Source organism: Petromyzon marinus, chromosome 53 (assembly GCF_048934315.1).
Source record: "Petromyzon marinus isolate PM22_M1 ecotype Great Lakes invasive population chromosome 53, UKy_Petmar_22M1.pri1.0, whole genome shotgun sequence".
Taxonomy (NCBI): domain Eukaryota; kingdom Metazoa; phylum Chordata; class Hyperoartia; order Petromyzontiformes; family Petromyzontidae; genus Petromyzon; species Petromyzon marinus.
Window position 1 is genome coordinate 5,133,403 of NC_133719.1, and position 21,859 is coordinate 5,155,261.

The following is a 21,859-nucleotide window of genomic DNA, read 5'->3' on the forward strand; positions in this document are numbered from 1 at the left end:
GTCGTCCAGGCCCGGAAAGGCGCAGCCGACGTCCTCCTGGATCCGATCGGGTGGGGTTGCGCGACCCGTCGGGCCCCGGGGTGTGGGCCCCGTGCCCGCCGAGTGGTCCCCTGGGTCCCTGGTTCCTCCTACCGAGGTCTCTGTGGTACATACTGCACTGCCTCTCACCGAGGGAGGGTTAGTCTCGGTGCGCTCCTGGGGGCACGCCACCTGCCAGCAACGGCCCCCCGTGAAGCACGGGAAAGCTTCCTCCACCCTTGTCTCGGCGCACACCGTGGGCTGCCTCGACAAGGTGTCCGCGTTTGCGTGCGTACGCCCAGCTCGGTACTCTATTTGCAGGTTGTACTCCTGCAGCTGCGCCAGCCATCGGGCCATCTGCCCCCGCGGTTCATTGAATGTAAGGAGAAACTGCAGGGCGTAATGGTCGGTGCGCACCCGACATTTTCTGCCGTACAAATACGGTCGGAACTGTTTACACGCGAAGATCACGGCATACAGTTCTTCATGGGTCACGCGATAATTCAGCTCGGCCCCACTCAGGGTCCGAATGGTGTATGCGATGACCCGCTCCGTCCTACCCTGTACCTGTGACAGCACCGCGCCCAGCCCACTGCTGCAGGCGTCGGTGTCCAAGATAAAATCAGTGGTGAAATCGGGGAAAGCTAGGGTGGGGGTGTGGGTGAGGTGGTCTTTGAGGGTGGTGAAGGCCGTTTGGTAGGCCTCCGTCCATCGATAGGGGTTCTTAGGGGAGGTGAGTTGGGTGAGGGGGCGTGCAATCTCGCTGAATCCCTTTACAAATCGACGATAGTAGGTGGCAAGTCCCAAGAATGACCTGATCTCCGTCAGGTTCCTTGGCCGTGGCCATTCCACCACTGCGCGCACCTTTTCCGGATCGGTGCGTACCCCTACCTCGCTGACTCGGTGTCCGAGGTACCCTACCTCGCGCTGTGCAATGTAACACTTACGTGGTTTGAGCTTGAGATGGGCTGCTCGCAGTCGCTGGATCACCTCTCGCAACCTGGACCAGTGCTCGCACAGAGATCTGTTGAACACTATCACGTCATCCAGGTAAATCAGGCACTGTTCCCACTGTAAGCCCCGCATCACCAACTCCATCAACCACTGGAACGTCGCGGGCGCATTAGTGAGTCCGAACGGAAGCACTCGAAACTCGAACAGCCCCATCGGGGTGGTAAATGCGGTTTTCGGCCGATACTCCTCCGCCATCTCCACCTGCCAGTACCCGGACGCCAGATCGAGGGTGGAAAAATACCGTGCTCCTGCGAGGCTGTCAAAGGTGTCGTCGATGCGCGGTATGGGGAAGGCGTCGCCGAGGGTGACTGTGTTCAACTTTCGGTAATCAACGCAGAACCGGGTCGACCCGTCCTTTTTCGTCACTAGCACCACCGGGGCAGACCAGGGGCTCGCCGAGGGCTGAATTATGTTATCGCGTAGCATATCAGGGACTGCCTCCTTGATCTGGGTCCGTTCGGGCGCGCCCACCCGGTATGCGGGGAGTTTGATCGGTCGGGCTGCACCTGTGTCAATTTGGTGCTTAACAAGGTCTGTTCGGCCTACATCTGAATCGTGCTCACTGAACACGTCGGCGTACTCCCGTAACAACCCGCGCAGCTGATCGGCCCCCCCCTTAGGTAAATCTGCCCAAGGCACATGTAACGCATCATGCAGGGGGACGATCTCGGCCCGGGGGGTCGGGCCGACCCGCCAGGCCAGATCCTGGTTGTCCTCGGGGCGGCCAGGGTCTTCCGCCCAGAGTGCAAACACCGAATCGTTAGAGTGGCGCGCGTGCAAGGGGTGTATGGTAGCTACTGTGGTGCGTCGTCTTAGCATTGCCGGGGTACTGTGTGGGTTAAACATCCGCATGAATAGTCGGCCCCCATCTGCGTTTACCAGCGTGGCTGACCCTACAACTCCGTACCGTGCTGCCAACTCCGGGTGAGGAGTTAGCATTACCTCGCCCGATGGTCGGTGTGGGGGGTCGGTGGAGGGGGTTGCCACTGGCACCAGCATCTCGGAAAGCGGCCCGATGGTGACGGCCGACACCAGGGTAGTGGCCACGGGTGTGAAGCGAGGGCGATTTGGTCTGGGTCTCAGGAACGGAATCCGCTTCCCGCTGCCCTCCACGGTGGCGCATCGCTGGCGGGGCTGCACGTTGAGCCCCAGCTTTTCCAGGAGGTCCGTACCTGCAATACACTCGTGGCACAACACACTCTAGACGTAGAATTCCTTTGTGCATACCTGGTTTCCGAGACGGACCTCGAGGGAGATCCTTCCCAGCAACCCCATCCCGGCTCCGCTCGCTGTGTGCAGCGCGCGATCCGGGGCCTGCAGGCGGCTCACGTCAACCCCGAGCACGCTGCAGTGCGCGGCGCTCACGAGTGAGGCTACGGCCCCCGTGTCCAGTAGGATCCGGGTGCGCTGCCCATTCACCTGCCCTTCCACCAGCGACGTGGCCCCCGTGATTCCTGCTACCAGCTCCCACAGCCAGTCGCCCGTCCTCACCGTGTCCTTGGGTGTTGTGGTCGGAATCTGTATGGGGGTCACTTGCTCCCCATTATTACTACAGTTTATTTGTGTTGGGACCATGCCGACTGTCCCCCTCGGTGGTCCCCTCTCTGGGGAAGCCTTGGCGTTTAACCCTGGCGCGTTTCTAGCGCGGGCGATCTGGGGACAGTCCCTCACGAGATGCCCTTGATGGTCGCACAGGTAACACACCCGGGGGACGGTCCTATAGGAGGCCCCCTGCCCATCCCTTCTTCCCCTTCCCCTTCCCGTACGCAGCTGTCCAAGGTCGGACTCTAACTGGGACACCCGTATGGCCAGCCCCCCCACTGTGGAACGTATCTCCCCCATCTCGGACTGGATGGTTTTCATATTTTTATTCACTTCCTGGCGTACATGGGTCACCCTATCGCCTACTTCGGTCACCCTGTCACCTACTTGGGTCACCTGGCCGGCTACATCCATTATGCCTGTCTGTATCCCAGCCACCCATCCCGGGGTTGTGTCGCGGGATGCTGGAGGCTCCCTCTCTCGCCCCCTTACCGCCCTGGTGAGTTCCTGTTCCTCGTCTTCCTCCTCGGTGGACAGACTTGCGATGGCATGCTCTCGTCCTAGTCCTCGAAGCTGCGTGCACTCGCTGTCCAGCTCCTTACACTCGAGTGCGCACTCGACGAGGGTATTAAAGGGCAGGCTCGCACCACCTACTTTAGGCTGCCACCACGCGGTGCGGGCTAAATATCGGAGGATTTTGTCGGCGGCCAGCTCGTCAATCACCTCTGTTGCGAACTCTGGGCGGGCGATCCGTGTTAGCGATCGCACGTCTTCAGCGTAATCGCGAAAATCCTCGCCGGGTTGGCGGCGGCGCACCTCTAAGGCCGTCTTTGACTGTCTCACATTACGTGTGCCGAAGCGTAGGTCGAGTTGGTGCATCAACTCTTCCAACTGGGTTTGGGTGCTTGCGGGTAGTGCCTCCACAAAATCCACCGCCCGCCCGTCTAGATTAATAGTGAGTTGTCGTAACGCCTGCGCGTCCGTCCAACCATTAAGCTCTTTAGCCCCTGTGATGTTGCGGGCAAACGCTTTCCACGAAGGGGTCCCTGTGCCTGTAAACACATATCTTATTTTCGTGTGGAGTACCGCGGGGGTTCATACCGCTCCTGACACCAAACTGTGGGGGCTACCGTCCAACGCCATCACCGAATTGTCGGGGCCGTTGGCCCCCGACTTCCCCGTTAAATTCATACCACTACCACAACTGCAACACCCGGTGTATGATTATGCCCGTGGGTGCCCGTGTACCTCACTTCGCAGCTCTACTCACGCGGTAACCACCGCCAGCAGCATCGCGTACTTGAATTGTGTAATCTTGCTTCATTTACCGTTGCAGCCGTTCAGAAGCAACTAATTAGGCTGCGCTGCGGAATACCCGCTCCCCAATTTATCTCTACGCGCTACACGCACGGCGGGTGCCGTGAGCGCCGCTGCTCCTGCACGCCCCTGTACTGGCTCGGGCGAACTACAACCAGTACCACACGATGCATAGGCTCACCACACCACGCACTAGTGAATTTAATGATCGAAGGACCCGTGCTTCAATTCCCAGGGTGATAGCACGTTACTGCTGCCCCGGCATGCACGTCAAGCCCCGAGTGAACCCACCCGTGCGAGCGCAAACACGTGGATAAAATTACTCACTCACGCGCAAACAAAAGAATCACCGCGGGCAGGCTCGCCACACCACGCACCGCCCCTCCGTACTCACCCTACTGACGGTTTATTCCCCACGAATAAACGAACTAGACTGCGCGTGTCATTACGGACCAGCAGGACAGGTCTAACCTATATCTCTACTGCCCGATACTTAATCGACCTGTCTGCCCTCTATTTTCTCTCCGAATTTCGCCCCTTTGTCTTACCTCTCTCCCTCGTACTTACGGTCCGACCTCGCAGCGATGGAGGTCGCGGATAGATGATCCTGTAAATAGAATCTGGCTGTTCTCTGCCCCGTCTCACGGACGTGCGAGTAACAGTGAGGTGACGGCTCCTCGATCCCTCCCTCCTGTTCATCTCCAGTCAAAAAATAAATGGCCCCGTGCTTCCCCAAAGCGTCCCTTTTTATGCTCCTTTCAAAGCCCTCGCACCGCCCATCCGCGGTGCATCACGGGTCGGGCTGTTAATCCGCAGTGCATCATGGGTAGGGCCGTTAATCCGCGGTGCATCATGGGTAGGGCCGTTAATCCGCGGTGCATCATGGGTAGAGACGATAACCCGCGGTGCACCATGGGTAGAGATGCTTAGCCCGCGCTGCCCAGCTCCCCACCTGTCTGCTGGTCCGCGTGTGTCCTGGGCATCTCCTCACTGCGGTTCTCAGTGAGTTCGACGTGGTCATTCAATTTTAAGTTAAGCCACGGCGCCGCAGTGCCATTTGGCCTGGCGGGGGGGGGGGGCTGCCAATTCCCTGACCCTGAGAAACCGTGGAGCACCCCCATGAGGCCCTACTTGAGTGTGTGTGTGTGTTTAGGGGGGGGGAGGGTGGCAGGGGAAGTGCTGTGACGGGAGCCGGGTGGCTTCTCGGTCGCAGCAGCACAGCAACGGCCCCGGTTTCGACGGAGCGGCTTCGCTGTTGTGGCACCACACATCCCCACTGTAGATGGCGCTCCCCCACCACTCACCCACCCCCCACCAACCACGAATCACCCCCCCACCACCTACCCACCACCCATGATGCATCCAGGACCCCTTGAGCTGTTTGGGGCCATACACTTTTTAGTTACTGAACCCTCATCACAATCTTGCGCTGTGAACACATATAAAATAAATGATTCTTAACAATGTTTTCCTTATGATCTGTCCTGACAATTCTGTCAATAAACACGTTTTCAGAAACGCGATGTAATAAACGGACCAATGGAACACTTTGTGGCACTGTTGACCAGAAATGTTGGCCCAATAAACTCCGCGACAAAGCGTTCATAACGGAATTGGTGCATTTTACAAGTTTGATGCGAATACGTTACATTTTAAGTAAAATAAACAAGGCGTAGGCCTGGTACACGTGTAGCGTGGTTACACCCACTTTTAATAGTTTTACAGATGCAGGTACTCGTACAGGCAACAACTATGTTTGCGAAGATAACATTAATCATGAAACATGTCTCACAGCATGAAAAACAAAACCGTAAAATGGTGTTTAGCAGTTCCAGCTGTGGTGACATGTCAACTACCTCGTCTGCTATGCAAAAAGGTCGTGGGTTTGATCCCAACCCTGATCTGTCGCTGCACACGAAGCTTTGGGTCTTCTCTGCCACAGTCATTCCATCCCTTCTCTATGCTAGTGAAACGTGGACCCCTCTAATAGAACATCTGCGCTGATTAGAAAGATTCAGGATGGCCTGCCTATGATCCATCATGGGCTTAACCAGGCTTCTTTTTGCTGGATAAAGGGGGATTAACGGTCATGGTACGGGTTAGAGAAGAGATGGACCGATGTAGTACAGGAAGTTTTGGAGCTGAGTGGACTTGTCAAGATCGGCCTCTGGAGGAGGCTCGTGAAGGACGCCACTGGGCAGTTGGATGCAGTCGCCTTCCAACGAGAGGGAAAAGGAGCGACGCTCATGACGAGCGGAGAGCCAGGCGGCTAAAACACAGAAAGATGGCACAGCAGGGGGCACAGGTGGTGCATCTGCCAGTCATCTCAGTCAACCCATTGTACCTGAGTCTATACCATGACCCACTGTCAGTGAGCCTTCGACACTTCACGTGGACTCAAAATGCACCAGCATCAGGACTCACGGTAAGTCAGAATCAGAATATTTATTTACATTCGCAACAAACAGTACCTCAATAAAAAAATGTACATTATAATCTTAACTCTTGATACATTATGAAAAATATTTACAAATCACATCGACAAATGTGGCTGTATCCACATCCATTTCAGATGCGAACAGGTCTCTGTAAAAAATTATATTCAACAGCAGAAGAATGTCCTAAGTCGCTTCCAGAGGCCTCTCTTCTTGTGGATCTTGGCGGCGATCGGCTCCTGTGCCCGCTCCTGCGCCGGCTCCTGCGCCGGCTCCTGCGCCCGCTCCTGTGTCCGCTCCTGTGTCCGCTCCTGCGACGGCTCCTGCGCCGGCTCCTGCGATGGCTCCTGTGTCCGCTCCTGCGACGGCTCCTGCGCCGGCTCCTGCGCCCGCTCCTGTGCCCGCTCCTGCGCCCGCTCCTGCGCCCGCTTCTGCGCCCGCTCCTGCGCCCGCTCCTGTGCCCGCTCCTGTCTCAAAGAGCTGCGCTGAATATGCTCCTGCTGCTGCTGATATTGCCACTGTGCATATTCTTTGAGATCCTGTTGCTCGAGGACTGCACGGCTGCTCTTGTACAGTAGGTGGCTTTGGAGAGTCCACCTGCTGGTTGGTGCGTACAGCTTCACAGCGGGCACTGTGGTAGACAGAGCAGAGAGGGAAGAAACCGACAGGGGTCAATATTGGAAACACAAGCGCCGAGCGTTGATTGCATCGATGTTCAAAATAGCTTTTGGTAAACGTTGGAATTTTCTTTGGTAAGGTTACCTAATTCCTACACAACCCTGCTCAATGGATCCACCATGAAGCACTTTGATTGAGTGATTGATGCTGCGGCACTCATTGATTCATGCAAGCCATCCTGTCATTCATTGGCTTCCTCATCACTAATGCATAGCTATTACCACGGCCATAGCTGTCATAAATGTTACATCTGGATACATCTGCTAATGTCAAGGACTCAATTTACTTGGTTGAGCGTTTCCTGAGCTCGACCATACACACTCATCATATTAGAGGACAAACTACCTTCATCCTTCTTTGCACACTCTGTTGCACTATCTTATGATCTTGTGCTTAAGTGTTGTAGGATAAGTAATAAGAAATATACAGCCCTTTGTCAATCCATTACTTATTGAAAAATACCTCCCCCATGCCACGAAAGTCATGGGAAGGGTTATACTCTTCGTCACTGTGCTTTTCACTGCAGGTGGGTGCACAACGCAACCCAGGATCTGTCCTAAATATCACTCACCACTCATGTTAGCTGTGGCTCAATGCACAGTGCAGCACAGAAACAACTTTGCAACTGTTTCCATCATATTGTTTCAAACGATTAATTAATTCAGTCTGGCTGCCCCCTCCCCCCACCGAGTTGGCAATGCCGACTGCTACTTACTCTCTATCAGCGAGTCGTGAAACTCCCTGGGATGTGGGCACGTGCATGCTCTGATGGCGGGGTCATTATCACGAGCAGCGGCGGTGACATTGGTGGTGGTGGTGGCGGCGCTCACGGCAGTCGTGGTGGCATCTTCCTTACTGTGAACACAAGAAACAACAAGCGGCAAGAATGTCAAAAGGCTGAACTCTGCAATAGAATGCAGAATAAGGGGCAAGTAGCTAGTCGTAATCAACTATTAGTTTATCATAGTTGATTATAGTGGAATAAATAATGTTTACCATAAATTATGTTTACCATGTGAGAAAGGCTATCGCAATTCTAACAACAAAGAAGCATAGCTACAACCACTCAATAACCTCCACTATCCACAACAACCATGCCACAACCGTACACAACTATTATTCATATGTAGCTGGAGGTCTTCCCAAGCTGTAATCATGACGCAAGTGGACCTCTGTTCCTCAAAACACTTTGCAGCAGCCCTTTAACCATTGTTTATCCCTGCGTTGTGTTCATCACTCATTACTTCACCTACACTGCGGCCTGACTCTCCAGGGTATCTGGCAATGTCATGGCTCACCAACCACCCCCTTTTGATCAAGGGTTTAAGGTGTTATTGTGCCCATCATGTCAGATCTTCACCAATTTCTCTCTCCTCTGAGAAAACCCAGACCATTATCACTCACTCGAAGGGCTAGGGATGAAAACTCAATAGGAGGGTTTGTCTGATTCCGGCATGACGTCTCAAATTCGCCTCTGTGTCTGCTGAGGTGAGCACAGCCTTGCTTTCAAAAGATACGTCAATCCCAGCTCACTCTCAGCACCATTATGTCACTGTCACTGCTGCTGGAACGGCTGTCCGAGTTCTCCCAGCTCACGGCATCCCACGGTGGATCAATGGCCAACTCGTCCGTTTGGACAGCGGCGTCGACCTGCCCCTTGATTGTGCCATGCTAGCATCCCGCTCCGCTAGCCGTGTGTCTGCTGATTGTGCGTTTGTTCAGCTGCAGTGGCAAAGCATCTGCAGATTTTTCACTGTGCTTGCTTTTACTCACTCCGAGAGGACTTCCTTCTTCCGGGACTGCACCGTGACCGCCTCCTTTTCCATCTTCTGTCCCTGAGTTGACCCCACCATGGACTCTGGAATGTCAATTTCCACAGTCCGCTCGTAGCCAACGCGCATGAATTCAAGCTGAATTGTTTTTTTCTGCTTTAGCTGATGCGGCTGTTGCTGCTCCTGCAAGTCTTTCCCAGGGGACACTGTGGGAGACAGAGCAGAGAGAGATTAAACGGACAGTGGTCAGTATTGGAAACACAAGCACAGAGCGATGATTGCATCGATGTTCAAAATACCTTTTGGCAAACGTTGAAATTTTCTTTGGTAAGGTCACCTAATTCCTGCCCCCAACCCTGCTCAAAAGATCCACGACGAAGCACTTTGATTGATTGATGCTGTGACGATCATTGATTCATGCCAGCCATCCTGTTGTTCATTGGCTTCCTCATCAATAATGGATAGTTATTACCACGGCCATAGTCATAAATTTAATATCTTGATACCTCTGCTAATGTCAAGGACTCAATTTACTAGGTTGACCGTTTTCTGAGCTCTACCATACACACACACTATATTAGAGGACAAACTACGTATCTTCCTCCTTCTTTCCACACTCTGCTTGACTATCTTTTGATCTTGTGTTTAAGTGTTGTAAGATCATAAATAATAACAAATATATATATAAAATGGTTTCAGACGATTAATTAATTCATTCTGGCTGCCCCCTTTTCCCCTCAGTTGGCAATGCCGTCTGCTTCTTACTCTTTATCAGCGAGTCGTGGAACTTCCTGGGCTGTTGGCACGTGCATGCTCTGATGGCGGGGTCATTATCCCGAGCAGCGGCGGTGACATTGGTGGTGGTGGTGGCGGCGGTGCTCACGGCAGTCGTGGTGGCATCTTCCTTGCTGTGAGCACAAGAAACAACAAGCGGCAAGAATGTCAAAAGGCTGAACTCTGCATTAGAATGCAGAATAAGGGGCAAGTAGCTAGTCGTAATCAACTATTAGTTTATCATAGTTGATTATAGTGGAATAAATTATATTCACCATAAATTATGTTTACCATGTGAGAAAGGCTATCGCAATTCTTACAACAAAGAACCATAGCCACAACCACTCAATAACCTCCACTATCCACAACAACCATGCCACAACCGTACACAACTGTTATTCATATGTAGCTGAATGTCTTCCCAAGCTGTAATCACGATGCAAGTGGACTGCTATTCCTCAAAACACTTTGCAGCAGCCCTTTAACGATTGCTTATCCCTGCGTTGTGTTCATCACTCGTTACTTAACCTGCACTGCGGCCTGACTCCAGGGTTTCTGGCAATGTCATGGCTCACCAACCACCCCCGTTTGATTAAGGGTTTAAGGCGTTATTGTGCCCATCATGCCAGATCTTCACCAATTTCTCTCTCCTCTGAGAAAACCCAGACCATTATCACTCGCTAGACAGGCTAGGGATGAAAACTCAATGAGAGGGTTGGTCTGATTCCGGGATGACATCTCGAATTCGCCTCTGTGTCTGCTGAGGTGAGCACAGCCTAGCTTTCAAAAGAGATACGTCAATCCCAGCTCACTCTCAGCACCATTCATGTCCCTGTCACTGCTGCTGGAACGGCTGTCTGAGTTGTCCCAGCTCACGGCATCCCACGGTGGATCAGCGGCCAGCTCGTCCGTTTGGACAGCGGCGTCGACCTGCCCCTTGATTGTGCCGTGCTAGCATCCCGCTCCGCTAGCCGTGTGTCTGCTGATTGTGCGTTTGTTCAGCTGCAGTGGCAAAGCATCTGCAGATTTTTCACTGTGCTTGCTTTTACTCACTTCGAGAGGACTTCCTTCTTCCGGGACTGCACCGTGACCGCCTCCTTTTCCACCTTCTGTCCCTGAGTCGACCCCACCATGGACTCTGGAATGTCAATTTCCACAGTCCGCTCGTAGCCAACGCGCATGAATTCAAGCTGAATTGTTTTTTTCTGCTTGAGCTGATGCGGCTGCTGCTGCTCCTGCAAGTCTTTCCCAGGGGACACTGTGGGAGACAGAGCAGAGAGAGATTAAACGGACAGTGGTCAGTATTGGAAACAAGCACAGAGCGATGAATGCATCGATGTTCAAAATACCTTTTGGCAAACGTTGAAATTTGCTTTGGTAAGGTCACCTAATTCCTGCCCCCAACCCTGCTCAATAGATCCACGACGAAGCACTTTGATTGATAGATGTTGCGGCGCTCATTGATTTTTGCCAGCAATCCTGTCGTTCATTGGCTTCCTCATCAATAATGGATAGTTATTACCACGGCCATAGTTATCATAAATTTAATATCTTGATCTATCTGCTAATGTCAAGGACTCAATTTACTAGGTTGACCCTTTCCTGAGCTCTACCATGCACACACATTATATTAGAGGACAAACTATCTTCCTCTTTCTTTCCACACTCTGTTTGACTATCTTATGATCTTGTGTTTAAGTCTGTTGTAAGATCATAAATAATAAGAAATATATAGCCCTTTGTCAATCCATTACCAACACCTCCCCCATGCCACGAAAGTCATGGGAAGTATTTTACCATTCGTCACTGTGCTCGTCACTGCAGGTGGGTGCAAAATACAACCTGGAATCTGTTCTAAATATAACTCACCACTCATGTTAGCCGCAGCTCATAATTCGCAGTGCAGCACAGAAACAACTTTGAAACTGTTTCAGTCAAATCAGTTTCAAACGTTTAATCAATTAATTCTGGCTGCCCCATCCTCCCCCGAGTTGGCAATGCCGTTTGCTACTTACTCTTCATCAGCGAGTTATGGGACTCCCTGGCCTGTGGGGATGTGCTTGCTCTGGTGGTGAGGCCATTATCCGGAGCAGCAGCAGTGACATTGGTGGTGGTGCTCACGGCTGTCATGGTAGCATGTTCCTTGCTGTGAACACAAGAAACAATAAGCGGCAAGAATGTCAAAAGGCTGAACTCCACAATAGAATACAGAATAAGGGCAAAGTAGCTAGTTGTAATCAACTATCAGTTTATCATAGTTTAATAGAGTGTAATAAATTATGTTCACCATAAATTACGTTTACTATGTGAGAAAGGCTATCGCAATTCTTACAGTAAAGAACCATAGCTAGCCACAACCACTCAATAACCTACACTATCCACAACAACCATGACACAACCGTACACAACTGCTATTCATATGGAGCTGGAGGTTTTCCCAAGTTATAATCACTATGCAAGCTAACCTATTCCTCAAAACACTTTGTAGCAGCCCTTTGACGATTTTTTATCCCTACGTTGTGTTCATCACTCGTTACTTCACCTATAATGCGGCCTGACTCTCCAGGGTTTCTGGCAATGTCATGGCTCACCAACCACCCCCTTTTGATCAAGGGTTTAAGGTGTTATTGTGCCCATCATGTCAGATCTTCACCAATTTCTCTCTCCTCTGAGAAAACCAACCATTATCGCTCGCTAGATGGGCTAGGGATGAAAACTCAATGGGAGGGTTGGTCTGATTCCGGCATGACGTTTCGAATTTTCCTCTGTGTCTGCTGGAACGGCTGTCCGAGTTGTCCCAGCTCACGGCATCCCACAGTAGATCAACGGCCAGCTCGTCCGTTTGGACAGCGGCGTCGACCTGCCCCTTGATTGCGCCGTGCTAGAATCCCTCTCCGCTAGCCGTGTGTCTGCTGATTGTGCGTTTGTGCAGCTGCAGTGGCAACGCATCTGCAGACTATTCACTGTGCTTGCTTTTACTCACTTTTTCTGCTTTTGCTGATGTGGCTGCTGCTCCTCCTGTAAGTCTTTTTTAAACTGTTCCTTTTTATTATGGTCTGCACAGGTGTTCCCGTGAAGTACCACTTTGCTGTGAGCAGACGGTCCAGTGGTCTGCATGGACAGTTTCCGTGGGGACACTGTGGGGGAAAGAGTGGAGAGATATTAAACGGACAGTGGTCAGTATTGGAAACACAAGCACAGAGCAATGATTGCATCGATGTTCAAAATACCTTTTGGTAAAAGTTGGAATTTTCTTTGGGAAGGTCACCTAATTCCTGCCCCCAACCCTGCTCAATGGATCCACCACGAAGCACTTTGATTGATTGATGTTGCGGCGCTCATTTATTCATGCCAGCAATCCTCTGTCATTCATTCGTTTCCTCATTATTAATGTATAGGTACTACAACGGCCATAGTTCTCATAAATTTCACATCTTGATACTTGTGCTCATATCAAGGACTCAATTCACAAGGTTGACCGTTACCTGAGCTCTACCATCCACACTCATCATATTACAAGACAAACTATGTATCTTCCTCCTTCTTTCCGCACTCTGATTGACTATATTTTGATATTGTGTTTAAGTGAGGTAAGATAATAAATAATAATAAGAAATATATTAAATTGTTTCCAACGTTTAATGAATACATTTTGGCTACCCCCTCTTCCCCCGAGTGGGCAATGCTGTCTGCTACTTACCCTTCCCCAGCGGGTAGTGGGACGCCCTGCACCGCGAGCACGTTGTTGCCCTGGTCGCATGGCCAGCATCCGGAGCAGCAACAGCAGCAGTGGTATTGGTGGTGCTGTGAACACACGACAAAAAAAAGTGGCAAGAATGTCAAAAGGCTGAACTTTGCAATAGAATGGAGAAAACGGGCAAGTAGCTAGTCACAATCAACTAGCCAAGCAGCCACGAGGACTTGTCTACCCAATGAACCTAACCAATTTCCTAAATCGACAGGAGGTATGAGACCTCCCAATACCCTACCTTTAATCCAATCCACACATTTGGCACTTGGCTATGCCCGCTTTTCAGGAAATGCCCACCTTTCAGTTTTGGTGCTCATGGTGCAAGGGAGGATTATCTTGCGTGAACAATCAACAGAAAAGGATTTTATATCTATGCCAAATAATATTTAAAAACCTCCGCTAGTGCTACGATAATTTCAAATTCAAATATACTAAACAGGTGAGCATGGGAATGAAATGCATAAGTTAGTGATTATATGCAAAAAGAAAAAAACACATTCTAAGGGTAAGGCGAAAACACCACTGACATCATCTGAAATCACAAGCCAATTGTGGATGGTGAAATCCAATGCTACTGCAGTTAATGTGCAATTCCATACTGAGGCTGCTTGGTGCATAACATGTCTGCACAGCGTGGTGACACAGTTAACAGGTGAGTAAGTTTTCCCGCAATGCTCATTTGTTAAAATTTGGGAGTGGGTTTCCTTTTTATTGGTATATGTGTCCTTGTTATTTCAAGAAAATACAAATATAACGGACACAGGGTCCTGTCTGTTGGCATGCATCGTACGTACCATTGCCCCAGCAGTGGGATGAAGTTCCTGTACACAGTGACGCGTATAGCAGTACCAGTCTTTATCGCGTTCAGCATGGATGAGATGTGTAAGAGTCTGAAGCCAAGCAATTTTGCCTTCCCCACCTTGAACAGCACATCTCCTGTGGAGTGAAACAGACACAACGTTCATCTGCTAATTAGCTCATGTTTGTGCATGTGCTTGTATGTACGTCTTTGTATGGACATGTGTGTGCGAGGGGCTGCACTTGTTCTACCAAGCACCATGGTGGAAACACTGAAATAAGCTCATGCTGGAGGCCCCAGAGGACAAGTGTTTATGACGCCTACTGGCCAAACTCCATTTGGCAGAGATGGAATGAACCCCACCCCCCCCCCCCATCTTGGGGTTCCTCCAGGAACAGGTTATTGCTGCGATTGGCCACGTGGAATGTTCAAATTATCATTGCAGAGGTGAGGCTGCAACTCCTTTGGCAGGATATGGACGGGTACCACCTGGACCTCTGTGGAATACACGAGGTCCAGTATATCGGTTCTGGCTCCAGTTATCATGAGTGAACTGTTTTCCACTCGGGGCAGTAAACTGCCAAACCACAAGGAGTGGCACTTTCTTTGAACAAAATAATGAAGGCGGTGGGGGAGTGTGGCGGTGAGGTATGGGAAGCTCTTAAGTTCCAGGCTGTCGTGGGTAATTGCTGTTCACTCAGAGGAGTTGGAGGCACTGCTGCTATACCTGGAGTGTGCCACTAAGAGGTGACGTCTTACCATCAGCCTCACCGAAACTAAGCATCTGCCTGGGTATTTTGTGCCATCAAACAATTCACCCCATCAACTCCCCACTGGTGATGGAGTAGTTGTGGAGAGAGTGGAGAGTTTTCCATACCTGGGAAGTATGCTTATGACTAGCTCTGGTTTGACAGGTGAGGTCTCACTCCGAATCAGTTAGGCGGCATTATCTTTTCATTGCCTGCATACTGTTGTGTGGAAGTGTCCTGGTCTATCGCTCTACACAAAGCTTGACGGCTAGTCATGCCCTCCCTTATCTATGCTTGTGAAACGTGGATCCCTCTAATGGAACATCTATGCCAGGTAGAAAATTCAGGCTGGCCTGCCTATGATCCATCCTGCATTTAACCAAGCTGTATTGCGTGAGGAGCTTACAAATTCTATCAGTGAGCTCCTCTGGAAGGTAAGGCTGCGTTAGCTGGGTCATGTAGCTGACATGTCCAGCCACTGTATGCCTAAGCATCTTCTGTTTGGCCAGATAGAGGGGGCTAAACGGGCACAACACGGGCTGGAAAATAGATGGGCTGATGTGGAGCTGAGTGGATTCGCCAAAGACTGGTACCAGCGGTGTCAAGATCGTCCTCTTTGGAGGAAGCTCATGAAGGACGCTACCCAGGTAGTTGGAGGCAGTCGCCCTCCAACAACAACGGAGGGCAGAGGAGCGACGCTCACAATGACTAGCGGAGTGCCAGGCAGCTAAAATGCGGTAAGTTGGCACAGGAGGGAGGTCAGCTGGTGCATCTGCCAGGTATCTCAGTCAAACCATGGCACCTGGTTGTGTCAGGTGACCTCCAGTCAGCGAACCTTCGACACTTTACATGGCCTCAAAGTGCATCTGGCCTGGCACAGGCGCCGTGGTGATGTCACTGCCACTTAGTGGTGAATACCGGGTGATGTTGTGTGGACACAACAACGACCTTGAAATATATATAGCCTCACACAAGTGTCGTGGTGAATGGAAGTTGCCACGTGTTTGGAGCAGTGGTGCAGGGATTTACGCACTGCACCATAAATCCAGTGACATCAACTGTAATGAATGATATCTAAATGGTGTCCTGGGCCTTTCCGAGATAAATTCCATCTTAAATGAGCACCTGGTGCATTGTGTAAACATCAGCATTGGGAATACAAATGTGGCTGGGTGAGGTGCTCACCACGCCAATGTACAACTCTTCATAGGTGCCCACTATTAGAACTTGCCCCATCAGTCTCTGTGCTCGAATTTCATCAGAATAATTTTAACACCAAATTTCACGTGATGTTACCAAACATGTCATCATTGTTGACCGAGCTGAGACCAAACCTGTTTTAGTCACAGGCAGCTGAAACCCAGATCTGAATTCAGGATCTCAAAGGCTCTCAGTTCAGTGTTCTGACCTCTGAACCACTTGGCCACGTCTGATGTACTGTTGTTTTAAAAAAACATCAAAAACATAATGGGCATCCCTACACCTCATATCGCAGTACTTGCTTGGCCCGTGCATGTGTGCAGTGTCTTACCTGGCTGCAGTATTCCGTTTCGTTGAGCATAACTTCCAGGAGTAAGTGAAACCAGTTGTATATATTCTCCGCGCTGTACGAAATGCAGCCCCCAGCCGATATATTGCTCCATAATTACATATGTCTTAACAATGTGCACATTCTTTGGTTCCAGTTCCCTGCTAAGCGGGAATCCTGCAGCCATAAAGAAGGGAAGGATAGGGTTAGTTATAAAAAAGTGGTGAGTAGCATAAATACAGCAGTTTTTTTTGCGACATAGTTTTTAGGTGGTTATTTTTCAAAATAACATCTCTGAGAATGAGAAATGTTGGGCCAAACTGAGTTCCTGCTAAAATGAGAATTGGGGCAGTGATCATCTCCCGTTTACAGCCCTGAGCCAAAGGAGGCTATTACACATTCTTATGACGAGATGGTTTATATTTTCTCCATTAATAAAAACAATAGAAGCCCTCTTAACGACGGTAATTGGTTCTATGAAACCGGTTGTTAAGTGATTTGGTCGTGAAGCGAGTATAGGAAAATAAAGTACACCAAGAATTCAAAAGATATGTTTCCACTTCAAAGGCAGCCAACACCAAATGTAAACAATTCCCAATGCTCATGAATAGACATCACTGATTGGCCGAGGCCTGGTCAGATCACTTTGAAGCTTGCCGATTGGCCGAAATGAGCAGTCGCGTGCTCGTCGTACGCCCATCGTTGACATAGGAATGGTCGGTAAGCGAACACATTGGGCTCTATGGAGGCCCTACACTACTATACACTCCGCTACTATACACTACACTATACAATACACAATGGACTCTATGGAGGTCCGTTGTTAGTTGTCAACCGGGGTGGTCGTTAAGTGGGGTTCTACTGTATGTGTATGTTTCTCCAATTAAATTATATTTTCCTAATTTCACTGTGAATAATTCTGGGAAAAGTGTCAGCTTGTCTGATTTCCCTCCGAATATGCATATTGATATTTCTGAGTAGAATGCCTTTTCATAGTCTAAAAACGTCAGGTTCATGGGTAATTGAAATTAATTGGTATTTTCCAGAATGTGATTACTGATATGCATAGGGTCGGGCACCCATATGCAACTAATTACAACAATTTGGTGGGCTTTGGCAGGACCTGTCACCATAAGAAATTACGGAAGGTCGAAAATATTAGTGGTGTAGCAGCCAAGGAATGGAAGGAATCCAAGAGTACATCGTATTATGTAACCCTATTATCCGTAAATTTTGCGGATAAGAGTCACGTGAAACATACATCATATTATCCAGATACACAAACATGGACACACGCGGAAATACGTAAAGACACAAAAACAGACAGAACATACCCACTGAAACATGCATAATAAACACACAACGACATGGATACACGGAGAAATATAGAGACACACAGAAACATGGAGACATTCAGAGACACACACAAGCACACCAATACAGAGATTGAGAGACACAAACAGACACCGAGATGCAGGTACTGGACTTAGAAACACACGTAGAAATAAGGAGAGGAAGGTAAAGTACAAAGACAGAGATGTAGAGAGACACATATAGACGGAAGCACTGAGACACACGAGAGATATATGGTTGAGCAACATTGAGTGTGTGCAGACACTCTGTTATGTTGTAGGTAACGCAACATTATCAGTGGTTTTCATGGCCAGACACTTGTGCACACACAAACACACGCGCGCCGGTATCTGTGTAGGCCCTGAGAAACCCCTTAATAAACCCCTCGACACGCAACAGGCTCCCGTTTTGTCAACCAGGAATAACGTGGACTAGCAGCGTGCGTGATTACGATATTGCGTGTCGTCACCGTGAAGTGAGATCACGTGTGAGGGGCGGGGCTTAATTATGTGACGTCACATACCCGCAGGCCACGCCCATTATCTAGGATTATCTGCGGATTATTCTATACATTTTTGTGGAATGGAACCTTATTATCCGTGAATTTTGAGGAAAAGAGGAGTCATGTGAAAAAAAACATTATCCGCGAATAAACATCGACACACAAACATGGAGACACAAATCATCCACATACATAAAGACACAAAAATAAGCATAACACACCCAGAGACATGCATACACACACAAAGACACGGATACACAGATAAATACAGACATGGAGACACTCAGAGACAAACACATGCACACAAATACACTGAGATAGAGAGACACAGACGTTGAAATGCATGTACTGTACTTAGAGAAACACATGAAGATGATGATAGAAAGTTAGAGAGTACTTAGGTAGGCCCGGAGAAGCCTCATTATTAATCCTTGCTTCATGTTTAAAACTCTTGATCCGCCCTCGACAAGCAACAGGCTTCCGTTTTGTCAGCCAGCAATAACGTGGACGAGCAGCGCGCGCGTGATGATTGCTTGCCGTCACCGTTGAGCTTGATCACGTGTGGGGGGCGGGTGCTAAATTTATGACGTCTCACATCCGCAGGCCACGCCCACTCCACGCTGGCCCCGCCCCCTACATCCTGCCCGCTCACTGCTCTATTAAGTTTTGATTTAAAGCTTTCGCGACTGCAGGAATTAATATTCTTGGTTCTTTAGGTAAAGTCACGTAGAAGGGAAACAATAAAATAAAAAAAATATTTTTATTATTTCACAATAAAACAAAAATATATTTGTATTATTTCATTGTTTTCCGTCTACGTGGCTTTACCGAAAGAACCAAGAATATGCTCCATTAAGCTTTGGTTTAACACGTAGGCTTTCGCGGCCAATATCTGTAATATAGGTTTTTTGGGTTAGACCTTGTAAATATGAATGTGGCGTTAAAGTCGCAACTATGTGCATGCATAATGTACGCTGATTACCATATGAATAACCCAACCGGCAACGGATAGCCATTATAATTCATGTTTTCATCTCCCCCTCCTTTGCACATCACAAGATATCATCACATCTATCCGTCTATTTAAAGAACAAAATAGAATTTCTCCACAGATCTGGCTGTCGCCTGACGAAGCTAGTTGTAATGACTGGCGAAACGTCGTACTCGGATTGTAAATGTTCTGTATTTGCTCTCCAACACACCGGTGTGCTGTACCAGTAACGAATTGGCCACATTCTGTTTACGTTGCAACCCTTACTAATTTGCTGTGTCGGGTGGTTGCGGGTTTAATATTTACGCGATCTAACCCAAAAAAACCTCTTAAGCCTTGTCTTCACAATCGCTGAACGCGGGTCCACAATGCAAAGCAGTTGGCAACAAAACGGTACGATCTAACTTGCAATATACTGTATGTGTAAATGTCACGGTTGTTAAAATGAGCACGGTTGTAAGAGCTTTGCCTGTCAGTCACAATTTAAAACATTTCGCTCTCTTCATAGATGTTCTAAATGAGTAAAACTTAGGAAGACGATATCCGTTGAATTGTTTAGTGCTGCAAGATTAACGTCCCAAGCGGCTGTTCGGTGTGCAGAATAATGGTGTGATGTATAGATGTCTTTAAAATAGTTTTTTGTTGTTTTGCAAATACACGCTTTCGTTCGCTTTAGATAGTTTCTGATACTTTACATAAAGGGGAGTGTCTGGACTGAAAAGAGGCCACTGACTTCGGCTAAACGGGACATTTCACGAGTGGATCACAATTTACATCGTCCACTGTGTACTCTCTGCCTTCCCCGTCGTCTCCTGCCCCTAGTCACGACTCCTCGCTACTCTCCCAATCTTACTGGCCGTCTATCTTAGTCCTCTATATAGCCTCCCATATCACCCCTTCTCTCATCATCATCATCACGGTGGCTAGGTGATGTTAACTACCTCGCCTGGTGTGCAGGAGGTCGTGGGTTCGATCCCGACCCTGACGCCTGCTGCTGTATATTAGGGGGGCCTCCTCCTGTCAATCTCCCCATCCTCCCACGTCGTCACCCCTCCCCCCACTGTAGATTACGGCCCCCCCACCGTAAATCGCCCCCCCCCCCCCCCACTGTAGATGACGGCCCCCCACCACTCAATAGGGGAGCTCCCTCCCCCTCCTGTCAATCTCCCCATCCTCCCACGAGGTCACCCCCCCCCCCCCCCCCGCAATGGACAGTGCCGAACCGGGGGGAGGGACGGAACGATAGAGCTCAGTCGGCCCTAGCTGGTAAAATAAAATAAATACTAGTTTAGTTAATCTGTTCCTCATTATCATCTCTTCTAACTCTTAATCCCCTCCTCATCTCCCTTTCTCTTCCTCCTATCTCTCTCTATTCGTCCCTCGTTCATCATATTTCTGTCATCTATTATATTTTCTTTATACCCTCTTTCGTTTCCCATTACTACTCTACTAACACTACCCCAATCCTCATAACTGTCCACAGACAGAATTACAATGATCCATACTCTTTGGTTCTTTCGGTAAAGTCACCTGATGAAGGAAGCTTGCGTTGCCTCCGAAACGTCGTGATTTAATTTAGTTTTCATTTTTGTTTTATTTAATGTATTTAATTTTTACCTACGTGACTTTGCCGAAAGAACCAAAGAGTATGGATCCTTGCAGTCACGAAAACTTCAAATCTAGAATTACAATGAGTTTAAAAAACCGCGCCAAATCGCTCACGCAGTTGAATACTGTACACGTGCAGCCGTGAATAGTTTGTAAATGAGGCCAACCCCACAGAGAAATGCTAACATTACATATTCCTGGGCATTCTCTCTGCCTCAAGGACTCTAAAAACAACCTGTAAATAGCGTTTATCCTGAGCTATCTCTCCCTGCTCAAAATCTGATAAACTAAAATCTGATCACAACACACATGAACCCGTACTGTACCTTTACAATAAATCTCATCAGAAATGACTTAACCAAGACTCACCTATATTCATATTCTTAGCTCTTTCTGTAAAGTCACGTTGAAGGGAAACAATAAAATAATATAATATATAAAACAATAAAAATTCTCACGACGTTTCGACCATAATACAAACGGGCATTATCAGGTGTGAAAACCAACGGCAAGAAAAATTTGAAAGAAGTGGCGGTTCGCATAAATTATTTATTTATAAACGGCTTTTTATTTATTTATTAAAAAACGTTTGCACCACGGGCAGCGATTTGACAATTTGTTTAGAAGGACGAGTCCATCTATGTTCTGAAAAGAGGAGGGGGGAGACGAAAAATTAATGTGTGCTGTCTGAAAGCCACCGTAAGCGTAAACAATCAATTAAGACCTGAAATGGTTGATCAAATCCTTGCAATGATTGCTAAGCCAGAATCCATCTTCTCAGTTGAAATTGTCTCTGTGCTTGTATATGTGGATAGCCTCATGAACGAATCTCTCATGGTAGCCAGATGGCTTACATTTGTTCACCAAATTATCTAAAACACTAAATACCACTAATGTAAAACTAACTTCATCCTGAAGTCTCTAAAAACATTCATATACGTATTTAAGGACTATTTCCCGGATGCATGGCTTGTGTGTGACCTGCTGCATAACGCAACAAAGATAAATAAATATAAAAAAATAGTCCT

General features: G+C 48.8%; 2 protein-coding genes across 3 annotated transcripts; both read right to left on the reverse strand.

Annotated features, from left to right (window-relative positions):
• Positions 1 to 6,317: 6,317 nt before the first annotated feature.
• On the reverse strand, positions 6,318 to 8,905 carry LOC142905373 (uncharacterized). Its single transcript, XM_076051878.1, has 3 exons — positions 8,778 to 8,905; positions 7,720 to 7,859; positions 6,318 to 6,957 (listed from the first exon to the last, which is right to left on the reverse strand). The coding sequence occupies exons 1-3, from the start codon at positions 8,903 to 8,905 to the stop codon at positions 6,494 to 6,496; spliced, it is 732 nt and encodes a 243-aa protein (XP_075907993.1). The 3' UTR covers positions 6,318 to 6,493.
• A 1,689-nt stretch (positions 8,906 to 10,594) lies between these two features.
• LOC142905383 (uncharacterized) lies at positions 10,595 to 21,354 on the reverse strand. 2 transcript variants are annotated; one of them, XM_076051940.1, is made up of 7 exons: positions 21,201 to 21,354; positions 16,381 to 16,554; positions 14,096 to 14,237; positions 13,251 to 13,354; positions 12,534 to 12,687; positions 11,566 to 11,696; positions 10,595 to 10,808 (listed from the first exon to the last, which is right to left on the reverse strand). In XM_076051940.1, the coding sequence occupies exons 1-7, from the start codon at positions 21,208 to 21,210 to the stop codon at positions 10,600 to 10,602; spliced, it is 924 nt and encodes a 307-aa protein (XP_075908055.1). In that variant the 5' UTR covers positions 21,211 to 21,354; the 3' UTR covers positions 10,595 to 10,599. The 2 variants fall into 2 exon arrangements, with proteins under 2 accessions (XP_075908055.1, XP_075908054.1); XM_076051939.1 differs by lacking the exon at positions 21,201 to 21,354 and adding an exon at positions 18,630 to 18,911.
• Between the last annotated feature and the right edge of the window lie 505 nt (positions 21,355 to 21,859).

Bases quoted from the DNA above. Each gene is read 5' to 3' on its own strand.
- LOC142905383 (XM_076051939.1), bottom strand. From the start codon at position 18,672: ATGAAGCAAGGATTAATAATGAGGCTTCTCCGGGCCTACCTAA. The intron at 13,355-14,095 runs GTACGTACGATG...GTGTGTTCACAG, and splicing joins ATCCCACTGCTGGGGCAATG to CACCACCAATACCACTGCTG. The intron at 12,688-13,250 runs GTAAGTAGCAGA...TTTCCCCCACAG, and splicing joins CCACTACCCGCTGGGGAAGG to TGTCCCCACGGAAACTGTCC.
- LOC142905373 (XM_076051878.1), bottom strand. From the start codon at position 8,905: ATGCGCGTTGGCTACGAGCGGACTGTGGAAATTGACATTCCAGAGTCC. The intron at 7,860-8,777 runs GTGAGTAAAAGC...TTGTGTTCACAG, and splicing joins AAGAAGGAAGTCCTCTCGGA to TAAGGAAGATGCCACCACGA. The intron at 6,958-7,719 runs GTAAGTAGCAGT...TGTCTACCACAG, and splicing joins TCACGACTCGCTGATAGAGA to TGCCCGCTGTGAAGCTGTAC.